Raw genomic sequence first — 16,995 nt, 5'->3', positions numbered from 1 at the left:
AATGAGTATGAAGCACCTGCAGTGCCAGCCCATAGTCATCAATTTTTATGTTGAGAAGGTATACAGTCATCCATTTGAAGAAAATATCAATAGTTACATCATCAGTTATGGGTATCATAAAAAGGAAATAATCACTTCATTCTCATTCTTACAGCTTACATTTTTCAGTAATTAATTACATAATAGGGGTTTTTTTTGTATTCAAGGTCAGTGTCAACTCTTTACTGTTCATCAGTTCATTCAGATGTTTGATATTATCTTCAAACCTTCCAGTTAGTTAAATGGCATTAAAACCAGAGACACAGACTTATCACGTCTGTGCCAAGCACTGCTGAAATGGGGTCAGAAACATCTTATTATTCACATTTTATTTTAACAAGCTTCCCAGTGCTTCCGAGTTATATTAAAGCCCTGATTTTTCTGCTTTTGTCGAAAAGAGAGAGCAGAAGGTGTGAGCAAAGTTGAGCATAATTACATTTGGTGCCTACATACCCTACTTCATGAGGTGTCCTTGGAGTTGTTAAGAGCTGACACGAGACCCTAAAACATTTTGCTCAACGATGCTGTCAGTATCTCCTCTTCCTAATGGCTTTAAAAGGAATGGGCTGTCAAAGCTTGGCTCAAACTGATGTCAGTACACCTGATATTTCTGTGCCCTCTGCAAAAGAGAATTGGGCCATTTTAAGGCAGCCAGCCTTGAAATTAGGCTGTGCGAGGAATGGTGTTGATTTCACTAAATCTAAATAGATGGCAGTCTATTCTCTCACCTTTACTTTAGTCATTGATTTCACACTTTGTCTCACTTTAGCCTCCTTCTCTTACTCTAGTTTTTGCAGCACATTCTGAGTAATAACTGAACACAAGGGCAGAAAGTCCATTATAAAACAGGCTGTCAGTTCCTTTTGTGTTTGCTGACAGCATCAGCAGACAAACGCTGCTTCAACAGCTTCTTTTCAGCACCAAACTGACACTATGTTTTTGCCCAAGTTGTCTGATAGAGAAATGCGAGTCCATAATATCTCTGTGCTACAGAAGCTGCATTCAAGCTCTTTTTTCCTCAGGATGTTTTTATTCTATTGTTAAAATCCTGAAAACGGTAGATTGGAATCAACTTGTAACCTAGGCGGCTCTCCTTTTCACCGCTATTGTACTGTCATTTTGTCCTGAAAAATCATTTTCTTTTTTGGGAAAATTTCAACAATGGCTTTTTCTTTTACTCTGATTCATAAGCACTTTCTCTCACCCAGCATTTCACCCCATACAATGTAAGGAGATTAGATTAAATTGAGAGTAAATTTCAATTTACCTTACTGTGGACAGTTTCAGGCAGAGACAGCTAATTTTTCTTAATTATCTATTCAGCTCTATTGTATTGTTCACTGGTTCTCAAAGTGATGCAAGAATGTTTTTTTTAAATGCTGACTCAGGTGCTTGTGTAGGTCAGTAGGTTTAGCAGACAACCCATATGCTGCAGGCTATTACAGAGGCCCAGGTTTGATTCCAATCCAGGAAGATATTGGTAAGTTATAATTAAATCCTCTACAAAGTTTATAGATGAACTTTGTAGAGTGTAGTGCAGAGAATTGAGAGAATGATGTTTGCCCTGTTCCGCATACTATTATCATCATCTTTTTTATGTCATAGAGGTTCTTTTTAATTAATGGGATGCCATAAAATCCTATGAGCAGGTCTCACCTGCATGTAATTGAGCCAGTAGTTGCTATTGCTAAGAACTGGGCCAATACAGGTAAGCTATATAAGCTGGTAATGTTACATGCAAAATTTCAGCTAATGCTCAACTACTGTCTGCGTGCATTGTGTTATATTTTTGAAGCATGTCATACTGGAAGAAGGGAATCTGAGAGAAATACTGTAAAGAGCCTTAGAAGCGGTGTCTCATACATTAACATAATGCTAATGCTGGGATGTTACATTCATGGTTTACGTGCTTATTAGCATGCAGAACAGAGCCACGTTGATTGAAATGTAATCAAGTGTGCAGGCAATTGATCATAAACGATGTTACTAGGTTTTTTAAACTTTGACTTGACAGCAGTGGCAGATCAAATGTTTTAAACATTCAGTATTTGTTGCATATATGATGCCAGCCTTTTATACAGACCGTAATTGTGCAACAGGAAAGTCAGCAGAGGAAAGTGTCTTTTCTTTCTTTTGGTCTAACTAATAAACAACAGCCCTAGAATTGTTGCAAGACTGAGAAATGCATATCACAATGAAGCAGACTCTCTGTTGTCATTTTTAAGCTTTGTAACTACAGAGGAGTATTTCTGCTTGTAAAATACCAAATTTACTTGAAAGTAAACAAAAATTTGTAGGCGTTTTTAGAGTACTCCTTCATGTTTTTCAGTATAACTGAGTGCTACTACTTCCTGCTAATTAACACTTTAACACGCTCGACACCAGGTACTAAATAAGAAAAATGTCATTGAAAGCTGAAACCTTTTGTCTGTAGCTCCAGTGTGTGTTACAAAGTCTAATTTCAGGCGTGAGCTGGAACTCAATTCAGGCAGTTGAGTGCAGCTTAAGAAGGCCGGCGATCTACAACACACTTCAGTAAAAATTAGTTCTCAGCTAGTGCTCTGTCCTGTCACTGGGATAATACTAATCAGTTCACTTATATGCTGTGTGGGTATGGTAGGACGGGCGATGGCACTTGAATCCACACATCTACTTGACTCCGGATGATTTGCAATTGGGAGTGTTTGCCCCTACATATTCATCCATATGTGTGTGTTCACTTCACACTTGAGCGAGTAGCATCTGCCTGCTGCATCACTTGACTGGCACTCTGCTTGTGTTTTATTCCTTCCAGAGTGCCGGTGGCAGGTTGCAAAGTGGATTTATCTAATCTGCACCATGTGTGAGAATATAATGATATGTACACCTGCCAAAATATCTATTTACACGCCCAGCACCCATACGCGTTTTCATACAGTTGTGTGTGTGTGTGCACGTGTGTTATTTGGTCTCATATCGGTGGGTGCGTGTGCATTTTCAACTCCCTCGACTTCCCCCGTCACAACCGATGCCGACTCTTATTCTTCTTGATTTAGCGGGATTAGATCAAAACTTGCTGACGAAGGGAAAAAAGCAGGCAGCCTGACATCTTAGGAGACAAAGCATGAGCAGACTTTATTAGCAGCGTGTGCGTAAGCAATAGATGTGTTTATGTGTGTGCGTGTGTGAGAGAGAGAAAGACTAGTTTAGGATTTATTGTATCAATGACAATACTTTTTTTCCCCCCCAAAACAAAAGCTATGTGATGGTAAAGACTTGTTTTGGGGGTTACAGTTAGAAGAAACAGCATTTGCTTTTGTTTTTTGGTTGGGGGTTGGGGGTGGGCAGTTTTGGGAATAAACCTACAGAGGTTTTCATCTTCTCTGTGCTCTGTACACAGTGTAACATCAGTAGAAAAAGCCTATCATGTGACTCAGGTATGCAAACACTCTCTGTCATTTCTTTTTAGTGTGCAACTGTCAGAAAAAGCATTCCATTCATAGTTACCTGCTGTGGTCTGAGTGCTACAAGCATAGACCGCCTGAAAAGGGAGACAGCTTCATATCTTCAAAGTTGAACTGCCTGCAATCAATTGCAGGTAGCTGGTATAGTTATCTGATTGCAAAAAAAAAGTTTGGTTATACGAACATCTGTAGAGCGTCTCCTTTTTATGCCTTGTTTATAAGCTGTTTATGACTCCTTGGGAGATTTTATGGTCTAAATTGCTACATTCAAGTCATCGCATCACTTTTCCAGAAACCCAAAGTAGTGTCAGTCAGTACCTGAGTTGTCAAAATGGGAGTTCACTAACCAACTGGTGACATCATGGTGGCTACATCCATCTTTTGTGTACAGTCTGTTGAGCATTTTTCATTTAATCACACCATTATTATCCATCTTGTACAGACAAGTGTATTGGGTCGATCTGTTTGTAGGTGGGATATATTAGGGGGAGCAACACAATATTAGGCAGGTGGTCATAATGTTGTGCCTGATCGCTGTGTTGGAATAAAATGAATGATGTAAATAAAAGTACTGATAAGTTACTTTTATTATAATGTATTATTATCAAACTTATTTGTTATTTAAATATTAAATAATTTGTGTGTATACGTGTATCTTATATTCTTGTAAGATGCTTCTAACTTTTATATTCACTCTCTCAGGCCCTGATGTCCCCTGGATAAATCCTTTTCAGTTTTCTTTTCTTTTTCCTTTTTAATCTCACCGTCCGGCTCATCCAGCCTCTTCCTCACTCCCACTTGTTTTTTCCTGTCTTTCTTTCCCTGACTGCCCGACCCTTGTGACTAACATGTCACTTTCTTCTTTCACCTTGCTGCCCCATCTTTCTCTCTTGCACACTTCCCAAGCGTCTCTAATTCTCTCTCTTCCCGGTGTAGCTCTTTATCTGAGAATTTTATTATCTATGACAGGAGTGTTGAATTTTTCCTCTTCCTTCTTTCATCTCTGATTTATCCCTCCATCCCTACATTATTCTGTCTCTCTCGCTCACTCTCTCTCTGTATTGGTGTTTATGACGCCCTGAGGCTCCCTTATCTAGTGCACCCTGCCTTGGCTGATAACTGGGGCCTGTCAGCTGCTTCTAGCATGGCTGTATACACATGGTGTTTGGGTGCAGATGAGTGCTTGTGTGTAAAGATTGTGCTGCACGGTATGCACGTATCTGTGTGTGTTTGTGTGTGTGTGCGCGCGTGTGAATGAGAAACTTTGCCCACATGCAGACAGATTGGCTCCCCCTGGGTGTAATCAGAGGCAAATGTGGAAACAGATGATTACATGGATGTTTGACTGTTTGATTATGCTATACGTGTGTGTATGTGTGTGTAGGTGCACAGCTATCATTTGCTTGAGCTGAGAATTAAGAACATGCTGATATATCACAGTATTTACTTTATCTGGCATTTTCTTTCTTTTTTTTTTCAATATTTCATCTACATTTCATACTGTGGTAAACACACAGTATACAGTTATAAGGTATATACATACAAACCTACACCGACACCCTCATAGCACTGAGGTAACATGTGAAGCTGGCTTGTCTTCCTAAAATGGGAGCATTACACCGCTCGCAGCTGCCTCCAGGGTCCACGCATAAGAGGATCAAGCTGGTGTTGCACAATTTTGTCATCATGTCACGGTGATAAACTTAACCAAATTCCACTCCAAGACTTTTAAGGATGAAACTTTTTGATGTTTCGTTATGCAACACCATGGCAACATTTTTGTGACACTTAGGACTTTTTTTCCACCTCTTTATTTTTTCATGGCCCACCTCTGAAAGTGTTTATAGTCATTCACAGTTATAAATGTCTGAACAGTTCACCGTATGAGTTTTCATTTGAGTTGTGTGCACAGATCACAGCTTAATCATGATAAACGGCTTTGACACAAGGGTCTCTTACAGCTGCTAGAGCAGATTTCACGTAAGAAACTAAAGAAAATGTATAACATATAACTTTGAGCCTTATGGTAATAGCCTGCATTTAGCAGTACACTGTGGACTAGCCATTGTACATTTGGACAAAATGCCAAACAATACAACCATCAGTCTGTTTTTCTTTTCTTTTCTTTTTTTCTTTTTCTTTTTTTTGATGGTATATACACACAAAAACACACGCACATGCACAGTGTGTAGTGTTTTTCGCAGTTTGAGCTGCTAACATTCCCATCTCGCTGCTGACCCTCTCCAACCCTTGGTCAGCTGATGTCATCTACACTGTCCTGTGTAGATGACATCAGCTGTCAGCACTGACTGGGATGCCCTTGAACTTCAGTGTCATTCATACAAATACACATACACAGACACACACAGATGCACAGACACAAAAATTAAATGTCACTGAAATCATAGACAAACGCATTTCTACAAACTGTGTACATGCATCCAATCAGTCACACATCCGTTTGCAAACTGAGATGAATCTTTGCCTCATGAAACGAGTTTTATCAAACACCTTTGTGTAGTTTTTATAAGACAAATTAAATGAAATATTGCAAACATATTTTTATGCTTGGCTGAAGTGGAAAAGTTGGTGTATGAATTAAAGCAAAATACAGCAATGTTCAGTCGAATCAGATATAACAATTAAATGTGCATCTTCTTTAAACTTCCACTGAAGCTTTCAATCTGTGCAAGAAATTAAAGATCATGCGAGGAAAAAACAAATGGGTCTGCATGAAGACAACACCAAGATTTCTTTAATTTGAACTATAAGACAAATCAACGTAGATTATTGAATGAAAAATATTTCATAGTTTTTTCTACCTTGTGTTCATTGCAGCTCTATGAAGAATTAACCATTTGACTGCCTGACTTTTTAATTATTGTCATCTTGTCGCATCATCTTACAGCCTTCTTTTGCAACACTACACTGGGATCGAAACCTGACTATAGCTCAGCGTTCAGTACCGACACGCACTTACACATGCTGTTCACAGAACTGAACAGAAAGACAGACAATGAGCTTTGTGTCAGTTTCTGCAGTTACCACAAACCATTGAGTAGGATTGGCAGACTGCATCTCCTTACAAAGACACACAAACACATACAGTACAGAATGCAGTAATAGACCTATGGGCAAAGATTTCAGCTCTTCACAAGCAATACGCTGTGTGTTATTGCTCATTGTGTGCTTTTTGTGCTCTAATAACACCCTACCAAAATGCTCCTTAGGAAATCAATACAGGCTTTTGGTACTGAATGAAGTAAATACAGTATATAACCCCATACACAGGAAAACATAACTAGTAATACACACACAAGCATAAAAATTGCTAAAACATGTGTACAGAAATATAAGGTTGTGTACTTACAATTTAATTTACAGTAAACATTCACGAGCGTATTCAGGAGGAGATTGTTTTCAGTTATAATGTTCTGCCATTACTTTGGACATCACAGTTTTAGAAAAAAGAAAATATAGACCAATGCATAATAAGTAGGGATGGGTATCGTTTAGGTTTTATTCGATACCAGTACCAAACCGGTACTTTTGAAACGGTGCCGGTGCTTAAACAGTGCTCGAACCGGTGCTTAAAGAATGGAGAACACAAAATTGGTCCAAAAACCTCTCATGTTCAGCTGTTTTTTTTTGTAAAAAGATAACAATGTTAGCCTTTTCTGCAGCTATAGGTGATTTATGGTATCACTCTTGGCTGAAAGCAGTGCTTAAACAATGGAAAAAACACAAACTTTGTCCAAAAACCTCTCATGTTTAACTGTTTTCCACTTTTTCTTTGGTCATTTTAGCCTTTTTGGCCAGGGTGAAGGGAGCATCTGCCATCAAACAAGAAGACAGCCGCATGTAACTACGACAGTGTTTGCTAGTTCACCTTACGTGCATTAATTTAATAACGTGGTTAGCTTACACACGAACAACATTAAGCTACTCACGCAGAGAAGAACGGCTGCTGCTGCCATCATCATCCGTCATCATTTCTGCTACACTGGCAGGGCTAGGGGCCAGGACTCTACTCTTTGGATTTTTGGGGGATGTTGCTAACTCCGGGTCCGATAACAGGCAACCCACCCACAGTAGATGTGCTCGGTGTGAGGTCTCGCAGCAAGCTATCAAATAAGGCGCATTTCTTGGCTTTTAACAAAATGCTATACGTCGCCAGGTGTTTAATCAGATTCGAGGTGTTACCTCCTTTGCACAGTATCACCTTAAAGCACTTGTTGCAAGCTGCTGAGTTAGCATCTTTTGCTGTGAAGTACAGCCAGAATTTGACCGCTTCGCCTTTTAATCTGTAGCTCTGCTCTAAAAGAACGTACGTACCTGGGCTTGCCTACTATCCTCGGAAAGGTAAAATGATTGGCTAGAATCCAAAGTGTATGACATCTCAGGAAAAAAAAAGCACCGAAATGTGCGCTGCTTTTCGGTCTGGTTACTACCGTTTATGTCAGAATGATGGCACCGGATACCGGTACTCATCCCTAATAATAAGTGTCAACAGTAACATGCCAGAGTCACTCAGCTTTGATGAAAACATTTTATTTGGAGGTATAAAAAAAAAAAAAGCTTCATCACAGGTAGATCTTCACAGGAGATGATAGACCCTCTGAGCTCCCCTGACATAAGAATCACTTCAGTGCAGATGTATTTTCATTTTTTCAATTGCTTTGACATGCCAGACAATTTTTCATTCGGATGCCTTTATTTTATTTTATTAATTAAAAAAAAAACTGTACAGAGTCACAAACAGATATTACTATGGAAACGTTCTTAGTTAAATATCCTCTCGCAGTCATTTCAGTGCATGTGTGTGTGCGCATGTGTTTGTGTGTGTGTGTATATATCTTCATTCAAAGAGCTTGTTGACTTGATGCCAGCCAGGAGACAAGAGGACCCTGGGTAATTGGACTCCAGTGAAGCCCTGTATGGCACTGGAATAGTGTCTGGGATCGCTGCCATCCTCTGTGTGTGTCTGTGTGTCCGTGTGTGGAGGCTCCCGTGTGTGCATGCAGTTTTACAGCTTTAACACTATAGTCCAGTGTAAGAGAGAAGTTAAGTACGAATAGTTGGACTAGTTGTTTAATTACATTTGCAGTAACTTGCTGGTCTTTCTTTTAAAAAAATGTGTCTTTAATAACTGAATTCCCTTTGAGCATCCTGATGTGTGTGAAGGTCCAGACAATGCATATGCTTGACCTTTGAGTAGTGTACGTGTAAAAGAGCAGGAGTTGTCATCCCTGTGTGAGCACTTTACATCATGAATACATCTCCTCAATCTCAGCCTGAGGAAGAATCACCACAGTTATAAGAATCTGAATGATGTATTGTAGTTTAGTATTAAATCTGAAAAAATTTAATACTAAACGACAATGCACAGCATTTAGTTTAACACAACTACACATACAACAACGTGCTGTGGTATTTTAGTTTACTGAACTAATGGCCCAATGTGTATTGCTATTTCACCCCTGAATATTTTTGTCACAAGCCTCACATTCTCTGTATTAAACACTGTTGCTCCATAAAAAAGCAGTACATTCACATGTACTTGAGTGATATTGAGTTGCACCATACAGTTTATGGTGTTCATAGCAGTTCTGAAAGGGCAAATGTAATGGACATCTGATTCATCTGAGTTTCAGAAAAATATACCAACCATTCGGTCAGGTATTCATTGTGGTATCACCAGTGGAAATGTCCTTCAGTGTTTCCTAACAAAAGATATATTTAAAAAATACCATTTCAAGAACAGCTAAATCATTTTCTCTCTTGGCCAATATGCTATGGTTGAACAGCTGCCAAAGGAGAGGGATTAGAGGGAAAGAATAAAAGAAACAGGCTGCTGGGAAATGAGGAGCCAAGGAGCTGATTGTATTTTACCATACTGCTGTTTTCTCAGCTGGTGGATTACAATCCACCCCCCACTGCCCCACCCAACCCCACGTCACCTTATTTTCTGTCTCTTTCCTTTTGCTTAAATTTTATTCATATGAATTTCAGTTGTGTTACTACGGTAATGTACACCCTTTCTCTCCTCCCTCATTGTGCACTTTCTCACATATATTATGATATATATAATGTTATAAATGGATGTAAGCTGTTAAACCAAAGTAAGTGGTAATTTTAAAATACAGTTTTTGAAAGTTTGACCTTGTTTGACCTTAAAGAAGAGGTCAGTGGTAAAGAGTAGTGTGATATTTAGAATCTGAATGTTTCATTCCCTATATGCCTTTATGGTGTCAATGCAAACAATGGAAGTAAGAAACATAGTTTGAAAACAGCTCTGTATACAGTTAATATCACTTTGACCTTTAGATCAAGAGATCATAGAAATCTTTATACAGTACTTTGCATATGTTGACAATTCAAAGCACACTTAAGAATTATATTTTATGGGTTATAAGGCTTTTTTGTTTGTATTCAACCATTAATCATTAAATTGACCCTGAAGATCTTTGTGGATGCAAGTCAAATCTTAATGGATAGTAAACATGACCCCGACTCTACACCCCCTATAAAGCATGCATGCACACACAAATGATACCAAAAATGTAATCTCCCTGGTGGAGGTAATAAGTGGACAAGTTCAACAACAGCAAAAACAATGGTGGAAAAAAAAGAAAAGAAAAGACAATGAGTATTGAATATTTTGGTACTCAATTAAACAGGAGGGAAAAATATCAAAAACAAAATATCACAACGAATCCCAGTTAAATAGATCGGAGTTAAACATTGTTCATTGAAGACCATTTTGAAAACTTTAATCACATTCTTTGATCATCAAATCATAACATCGCATGACACTGTATGCACACAGTGTGAAATTAATTTGCAGAATATGGCCAATGTAAGCAGCGCCGGCACCACCGGCCTTCATTCCTTTCAAGTTAACATCCGCACACCTGTGCTGAATATGGTTACATTCAGGTGGTGTTCTGGCGCAGAATACCTGAAAATTATGATTTCCTAGATTAAAATACTGCAGAATGGTGCCACTTCAGCTTTTATCTCTGTGCCCGATTTACAGATGGACAGGCTTATTGGCTCTTTATTCACATATTGGAAATGTGAATAAAAAGCCCATTGATGTTTTAGGATATCCTTTGGAAAGAGGTTTGCTCTTTATTGATAAATATTTTGGGATTGATAAGTGCCAGGCACGCCAGTTGTATTGCTCATGTGCACCCAGAACACGGTGGCTTTGTAAGGACGTCGCCATATATTGTTACGTTGTTGTTATTATGGTGTTATTATCATCACTTTTCAGTGGTGAGGTCTATTCTTCTAAAAGAAACTGAATTTCAGTTACAAGAATTTAAATATTTCTCTTTTTTTTATATGAACTTCTTTTCGACATTATTTGACTTTTAAATATCTCCCTACCCCACCTCTATCCTTCTGTAAGTCCCCCAAGCCCCACTTAGACTGCTGCCCCTGTGAATCAGACCCCAGTAAGCAGTGGATGAATCAATGGATGGATGAATAATGTGATTCTCATTTGCAAAATGATAGAGTAAACACTTCCAACCCTTTCCAATACTGTACGAAACAGCCACATGCTGCATTCTCTGCTTTACTGTCCTTTAATTCAGTCACTGCATCAAGCTTCTTTATCTGTATGTTTTCACCCTCCTCTGATTTTAGTTAGCAGCTGCCAGCAAAGCTCCTGTAAGCCATGCTTTGCAACAGTATAAAATTACCCTTTGGATAAGTACTGTAGCCAGAGAGACTCCGATGTAAAACTAGCACAGCAAGATGAAATTCACTGGGGGTACAAATTGTATTACAGCCTCCATTAGCCTTCGGCCTCATCTGTCACAGAAGTAAGACCTAAGTAAGAGCAAGCAGACCATTCACAGGTCAAATATCCAATAGTAGGTCTGTTGGCACAGTAGCAGAGAGGTTCTAAGTCAATCAATGAGTTGAAACAGAGTCAAACGACGATGGAAAACAAGTCACACTACAGTGAACAGCAAAAAAAATATCTTTTCTCCTTTGGTTTGTGCTGTGTGTGGGAACTAGTAGGAGTGTGTGTATCAACAGACAGACATGCTGACGTTTGGATTTCTCCACAGCAATCATTGTTCATGCACAAATAAGTGCTTATTGTATAGCATAACCTGGCATTCTCAACACAATCTCAACACATCATCACCATTGACCATCTGTTGTTATTGCTGATGGTGCTTCTGTGGACAGTTCAGCCAGGTCATTACAGATTCAGCTTTTCATCCTATTTGTTTTGAATTATGTTTTGCCAAAAAAAACAAAAAACATCCCAGTGCCCACTTGCATAATTTTGATTGAACTCAGCATCACCTGTAATGTACTATCTGATCAATAAACACACCTTTAAATTCAGCTTTCATAGAAGATTTGATTTTGCGTTACTCCGCGGAATTAGATTGTGAACTCTGATAAGAGAATGTCTTTCCCGGACAAGCATAGACATCGTTGTAGTCACCCAGCTTTTGTCCAAGGACATTTTAAAACTATCTTCGCCTTACACTTTTTATTGTATAACAAAAGCAAAGTGAAATGGTTTTGTGTGAGTTAATAATGAATGCATGAATCCAAGCTTAAGTTCAACCCCTGCACTCTTGTGGAAGTTTTTTAGTGTAAATCTCATGTCTTGGCTGTCTGTCATTTTTTTCTGCTTGTATAAAGTGAGTACTTTGTGTGTTTGTGTTGCAGGTTCCTCGGCGTGCCCCCAGGCAGAGGCAGTTGCCCACTCACTGGTCCATTGCCCTTTGACCTCATCTACACAGACTACCATGGCCTGCAGCAGATGAAGCAACACATGGGGCTCTCACTCAAGAAACACAAGTTAGTCGATCTGCATTGTTGTGTGTGTGTGTGTGCGTGTGCCTTTGAGATCGAGTATCTTCACTTTTCGTTGGTTTATATATGTGTTGCTTTATCTGTGTGTAGTGGAGTGTGTGCGTGCGTGCCTGTCTGTGAGTTTATTGCCTGTGTTTATAGATTAATCATTGCTGGTAATAAGGTATACGTGTCTTACTGTAAGTCATTTGGCTTGTTAAAATCACACTGTTACGCAAACACACAGTTGCAGACACACAGGGACGCACACTAACACCCACATACACACTTAAAACACTCTTGCTGTCCCTGTAATCACGCATCCCCTTCCAGGTAGAACAGGCTCAAAGTGCACAAAATGTCAAACACATTAGAGTTTGTATGTTGCTGTGCAGTTGAATGCACAACATGCATACTCACAAGCCGGCACCGGCATCACCTGTCATGCTCCATTACCCTGCACATCAGCAATAATGAAAAGCACATGTAGTACAGTAGTAGAGGTGCATGTAAAATTGAAAGCTTGTCATTGGCATACGTGTACTAATTACCCCACAGGAACATAAAAATCTGTTCATCCGAGCACCGATTTCCAGTCAAAGCCTGTTTCAGCAGCTTATTATTGCTGTTTGAATGCACTCAGAGACTTGCTGAGTGGTTAAGAGGTGATTAAACATGAAAAGAAGAAGAGAGAGGAAGAGGGGTTATTTTTGAGCTGTTAAAGAATTGTGCTAATGGCTTTTGGCATTGTTACAAACATTCAACAACTTGGAAAACTAGGCCATGACAGTTATGAGACCGTGGCAACAAAACATAAAGAAATACCCAAAACAGGAATTTAAAGTACCACAGTGCATTTGAAAAAAAAAAAAACAAAAGAAGAAGGAGAAGAAGAAAAGAAACTTAGCTACACATTCCTGCAGAGCACAGTAATATGAAGCCACATTATCTTCAGAGGACTTTCATGTTGTTGCCTCAGAAACAAGCAAGACTGAAAGTCTAACTTTTGCCTTGTCCTTTCCAGCTCCTTAAAAGCAGCTTGCAGTCACTACCCTCTGTCCCACTATCATTTTTTCTGGTCCACTAAACTGGCATTTGTCTGACCCCTGCATGTGATAACGGCAATTGACATTTTGCTTTCCTTGTTTTGGCTTCCAGCATAAAGAAGCAGCAAAGAAAGATAAAAGATGGAGAGGGCATGTGTGAGTAGGAGGCCAACTGAAAGTGAAACAGTAGGAGACGAGAGTAAGGACGAGATAAAACAGCGATGGTGCGCGCAGATGGAGCACGGAACGGAGAGAGAAAGATACCACAAAACGGAGGAGTAGAAGTTACCTGCAGTCAACCTGGCACCACATATAAAGGGCCGCTCCATGTATTTTTAAAATCCAATTATGGGTGAGAGAAATGGATTAGTGGTGGGCCGGGGAGCCATTTTCCCAGCACACAACCTTTTTTCGTCTCTCTCCCGCTCTCTCACCATTTGTCTCCCTTCTCGTGAGTTGTCCCCTACACACAAAACCCCGCATTTCCACCCGACAGACAGTCAGCACCTAATTGCTTGCTGAGGTCAGCAGTTCCTCACTCCGTCATTACCGTGTGGAGTCTTGATTTCTGCCTCCACTAACAGGATGTGGCTTTTAGTGTTTGTAGGAGACAGTCTTTTGTGTGCCCAGGAGGCTGCGGTGAAAGAATTATCCGAATGTTCCAGCAATACAGGCACAGAAGCAGGAACATCTATCTTCACTTTCACGAAAGGATACACTTTAGTGATTTAAAATGTATGAAGAGGAGTGAACAGAGGATATTAAGTCCCATGTGGATCCATATTAACACGCAGCTCTCAAAAATGCAATCAAATTTGCATTCAGGTAAATGATATCTAGCATATGCCATTAATTAATACTGCTGTAAAGCCAGAGAGCTGAGCTTAGTGGATCAGTGCTTAATATTAACCCAGCAGTCCCCAGAGGTGCAGGATAGGTCAATAACACCTACCTCCCACCCCCTTTTCTAACTCCGTCCTGATCTCTCCGCCCCGCTCTCGCTCTCTCCCACTCTCTATCTCGTTCTATCTCTCTCACCTTGTCTGGTCTAGTTGAGTCTCTTGCACTGAAAGGAATCATTAATCAAGTGTTCTGTGCTTTGGGACCCTTCAACTCCCTTTAATTACTTTTGTTATATGTTCCCACCAACATCCACAGTCATTAATTATGCCCGAACAAGACGGTGCTGTCCAGTCCGGCGTGCTGTTTGGAATCACGCGTACTCCTGTGTGCGAACTCGTGCACATTCGAGGGTATATCAGTGCACGTGTGCCGTTAAAGATGGTAAAAGTTGATAAAGGTAATATCCAAACCATCTCATCTGATAATAGGACCAGCATCATTGATTTCCTCTGCATGATGAATTCACTGCTTTGACGGAGCAAGATCGGAGCAGATATCAAGGGTGAGGCCTGCAACAAAACACAAATAACAAAGTATTGTTGCTAAAACTGAATGAAACCACCAGTACGTGTGCGTGTGCGTGTTATACAGCGCAGTTAGCATATCAATGAGGAGGTATTGCTAAAATCCCTGCACTTTTTAGAGACATTTTGTTAATGCTAATACAGGCAGAAAGAGCAATCAGGTAGCACATAATCAGTAGGATTACTATCTTTGCTGAGGTGCAAGAAAATTTCTATCACTATTCATTTATACAAATCTCCTTAAAAGGCAGTGATGGGCAACTGTCAGTGCTGTAGTTTCAGTTATAATAGGGGTGGGCAGTATTTGTGCCATATGCATACATACATAATACTGTAGATGAAGTCAACAGTTGTGAATTTTTGTCTGAAAAGTGTAGTAGATTAACCAAGTAAATGAATGTTCAAAGATTTCATCAAATTTCAGAATTGTTGTAATCACAACAAGAAAAAACATAGCAATTATATCTAAAAATCAATAAGTTGTGTTTTAGACACGTCATTCTGTTTTATTAAGATTTTATCTCGACAGCTCAACAAACAAAGGAAACAACTGCGATGGAGAAAGTGGGCAGAGGCTTCTGGGCTGATTGCAGTAAATGGGTGGAATTAGTGAATAACTCTGCAGCTCACTGCTTTCAGAGAGATCCATTTAAGCAATATTGTGTAGTTTGTATTTCTCACTGTTGATTGTTGGTGTACTGAGGTTGGTCAGTGAATGACCAACTGTTTGCTGGTCGCCAGCTGGGTAACAAATCTCTGCTTCTCTGTTTGAAAAATGTGTGGACGAGTGTAACTGAGCCCAATCTTAACGTAAGAAGTGCAACCAAACACAAGAAGGAGAATGATTATCGCAGGGTTACACAGGACACAGAAACTGTTTCTTAGGTACTTTGCGATGAGTAGTTCATCTTGGGTAACAGCTGACCTCTAACAACTAGTTACATTCACAGAGCTGTGGAGAGCCCCCGTTGCAGTCTGACGCTTTTTCACTATTACACCTTGCATGAGCAGGAGGCATGTGGTGAGCAGCATGTGAGGTCTAAGCTTTAGCAGGGAAAATGGCATTGTAATTACACAAACAAAGCACAGATGTATTCATCATTTTATTTAAAAAAAAAAAGACATAGAGCATCTTGAGGTAGCTCATTACATCTGCGACACAGCAACATATCTTCGGAGCAACTCGGAGAACATGTTGTTTTCCTAATTACTATTGTATCGCATTAGTCTGGTGATTTAATTCAGATTATTATGGGTTTGAGTATATCCATATTTCAAACATAAAAATGAGTCACTCAGTAGAACGTGTTGCTCTTGAATTAATGCTTGCACTATTCATTATTAAATGTTGGTGGTGTTGTCCACTGATGCCCAGTTTCTTATAATCCCACATCACATTTACATCACAAGACTGCAGGTGACAGTAAACCATGCTGCCATATTCACCTCACCCCAGATGACTGGCGAGTCTCGCTGAGCAACCGTTTAACCCAGATTAGCCCAGTGCTCTGATCTCCCAATAGATATTCAGCTCAGCTACTCCTACGCTTATCCCCTCTTCTTCCACTTTTTCCCTCCCTTTGGGACTTCTTATCTGGTGGCAGAAACATTTTCACCATTTCAGAGTGGTCGATATGTGATGCCGCAGGTTGGAGTGAGGGATGCAAGAAGACGGGGTAGAGACGAGTGAAAGTAACATTCGTTATTAATAATTCATCATCAGCTTTCGGATATACTTACAAATAGAAGCACAACAGTTTCTGCAAAATTCCATCCTCAGAACTTTGAATGAACAATGTGCCGCTGCTTGTCGTTTCTTGTTTATTTATTTGTTTTCTTGCTGATACGTTACTCTCCAGGTTATAACTTTGTCACTTTATTGGCTGGCCTCTTGGATGCTGCAGTAGCTGGCAGAAATATCTGAGAATTGTCAAACACGATTGGGGTGTCACCTTGTCTGTAAAAAGAATAAAATGCCCAGAGGGGAATATTTTTCATGCTGTCAATACTGAAGCTTCTGAAATTGTGTAAATGCAAAAAAAAAAAAAAAAAGAAAAGAGCGAAAGAGACATCTAGGTATTCTACCAAAACACAGTTGCAGGAAGTCAGATTCTAAGCTTTAAAGCCTGCATTTCTAGCTTATTTGTTTAATGCATTTATGTAAGTGCATTGCACAAAAAAAATGTTAACAATAGGCAATAATCTAAA

At 39.6% G+C, this 16,995-nt stretch overlaps 1 protein-coding gene and 1 long non-coding RNA gene across 4 annotated transcripts in view; one reads left to right on the top strand and one right to left on the bottom strand.

The window, feature by feature from the left end:
* LOC146516677 (alpha-1,6-mannosylglycoprotein 6-beta-N-acetylglucosaminyltransferase B-like) overlaps positions 1-16,995 on the top strand; it is a 134,025-nt gene that overhangs the window by 76,277 nt on the left and 40,753 nt on the right. For all 3 annotated transcript variants that reach the window (XM_085162295.1, XM_085162294.1, XM_085162293.1), the window contains exon 9: positions 12,189-12,320. In XM_085162295.1, the coding sequence (XP_085018421.1) occupies positions 12,189-12,320 (132 nt within the window). The remainder of the gene's footprint in view (positions 1-12,188; positions 12,321-16,995) is intronic.
* Positions 11,509-16,972, bottom strand: LOC146516678 (uncharacterized). The gene is made up of 2 exons (XR_014874500.1): positions 16,528-16,972; positions 11,509-16,381 (listed from the first exon to the last, which is right to left on the bottom strand). It is a non-coding gene; the product is annotated as an uncharacterized LOC146516678 (long non-coding RNA).

Source organism: Neolamprologus multifasciatus, chromosome 6, assembly GCF_963576455.1.
Source record: "Neolamprologus multifasciatus chromosome 6, fNeoMul1.2, whole genome shotgun sequence".
Lineage (NCBI taxonomy): Eukaryota > Metazoa > Chordata > Actinopteri > Cichliformes > Cichlidae > Neolamprologus > Neolamprologus multifasciatus.
This window is presented reverse-complemented; position numbering and strand designations above follow the sequence as displayed.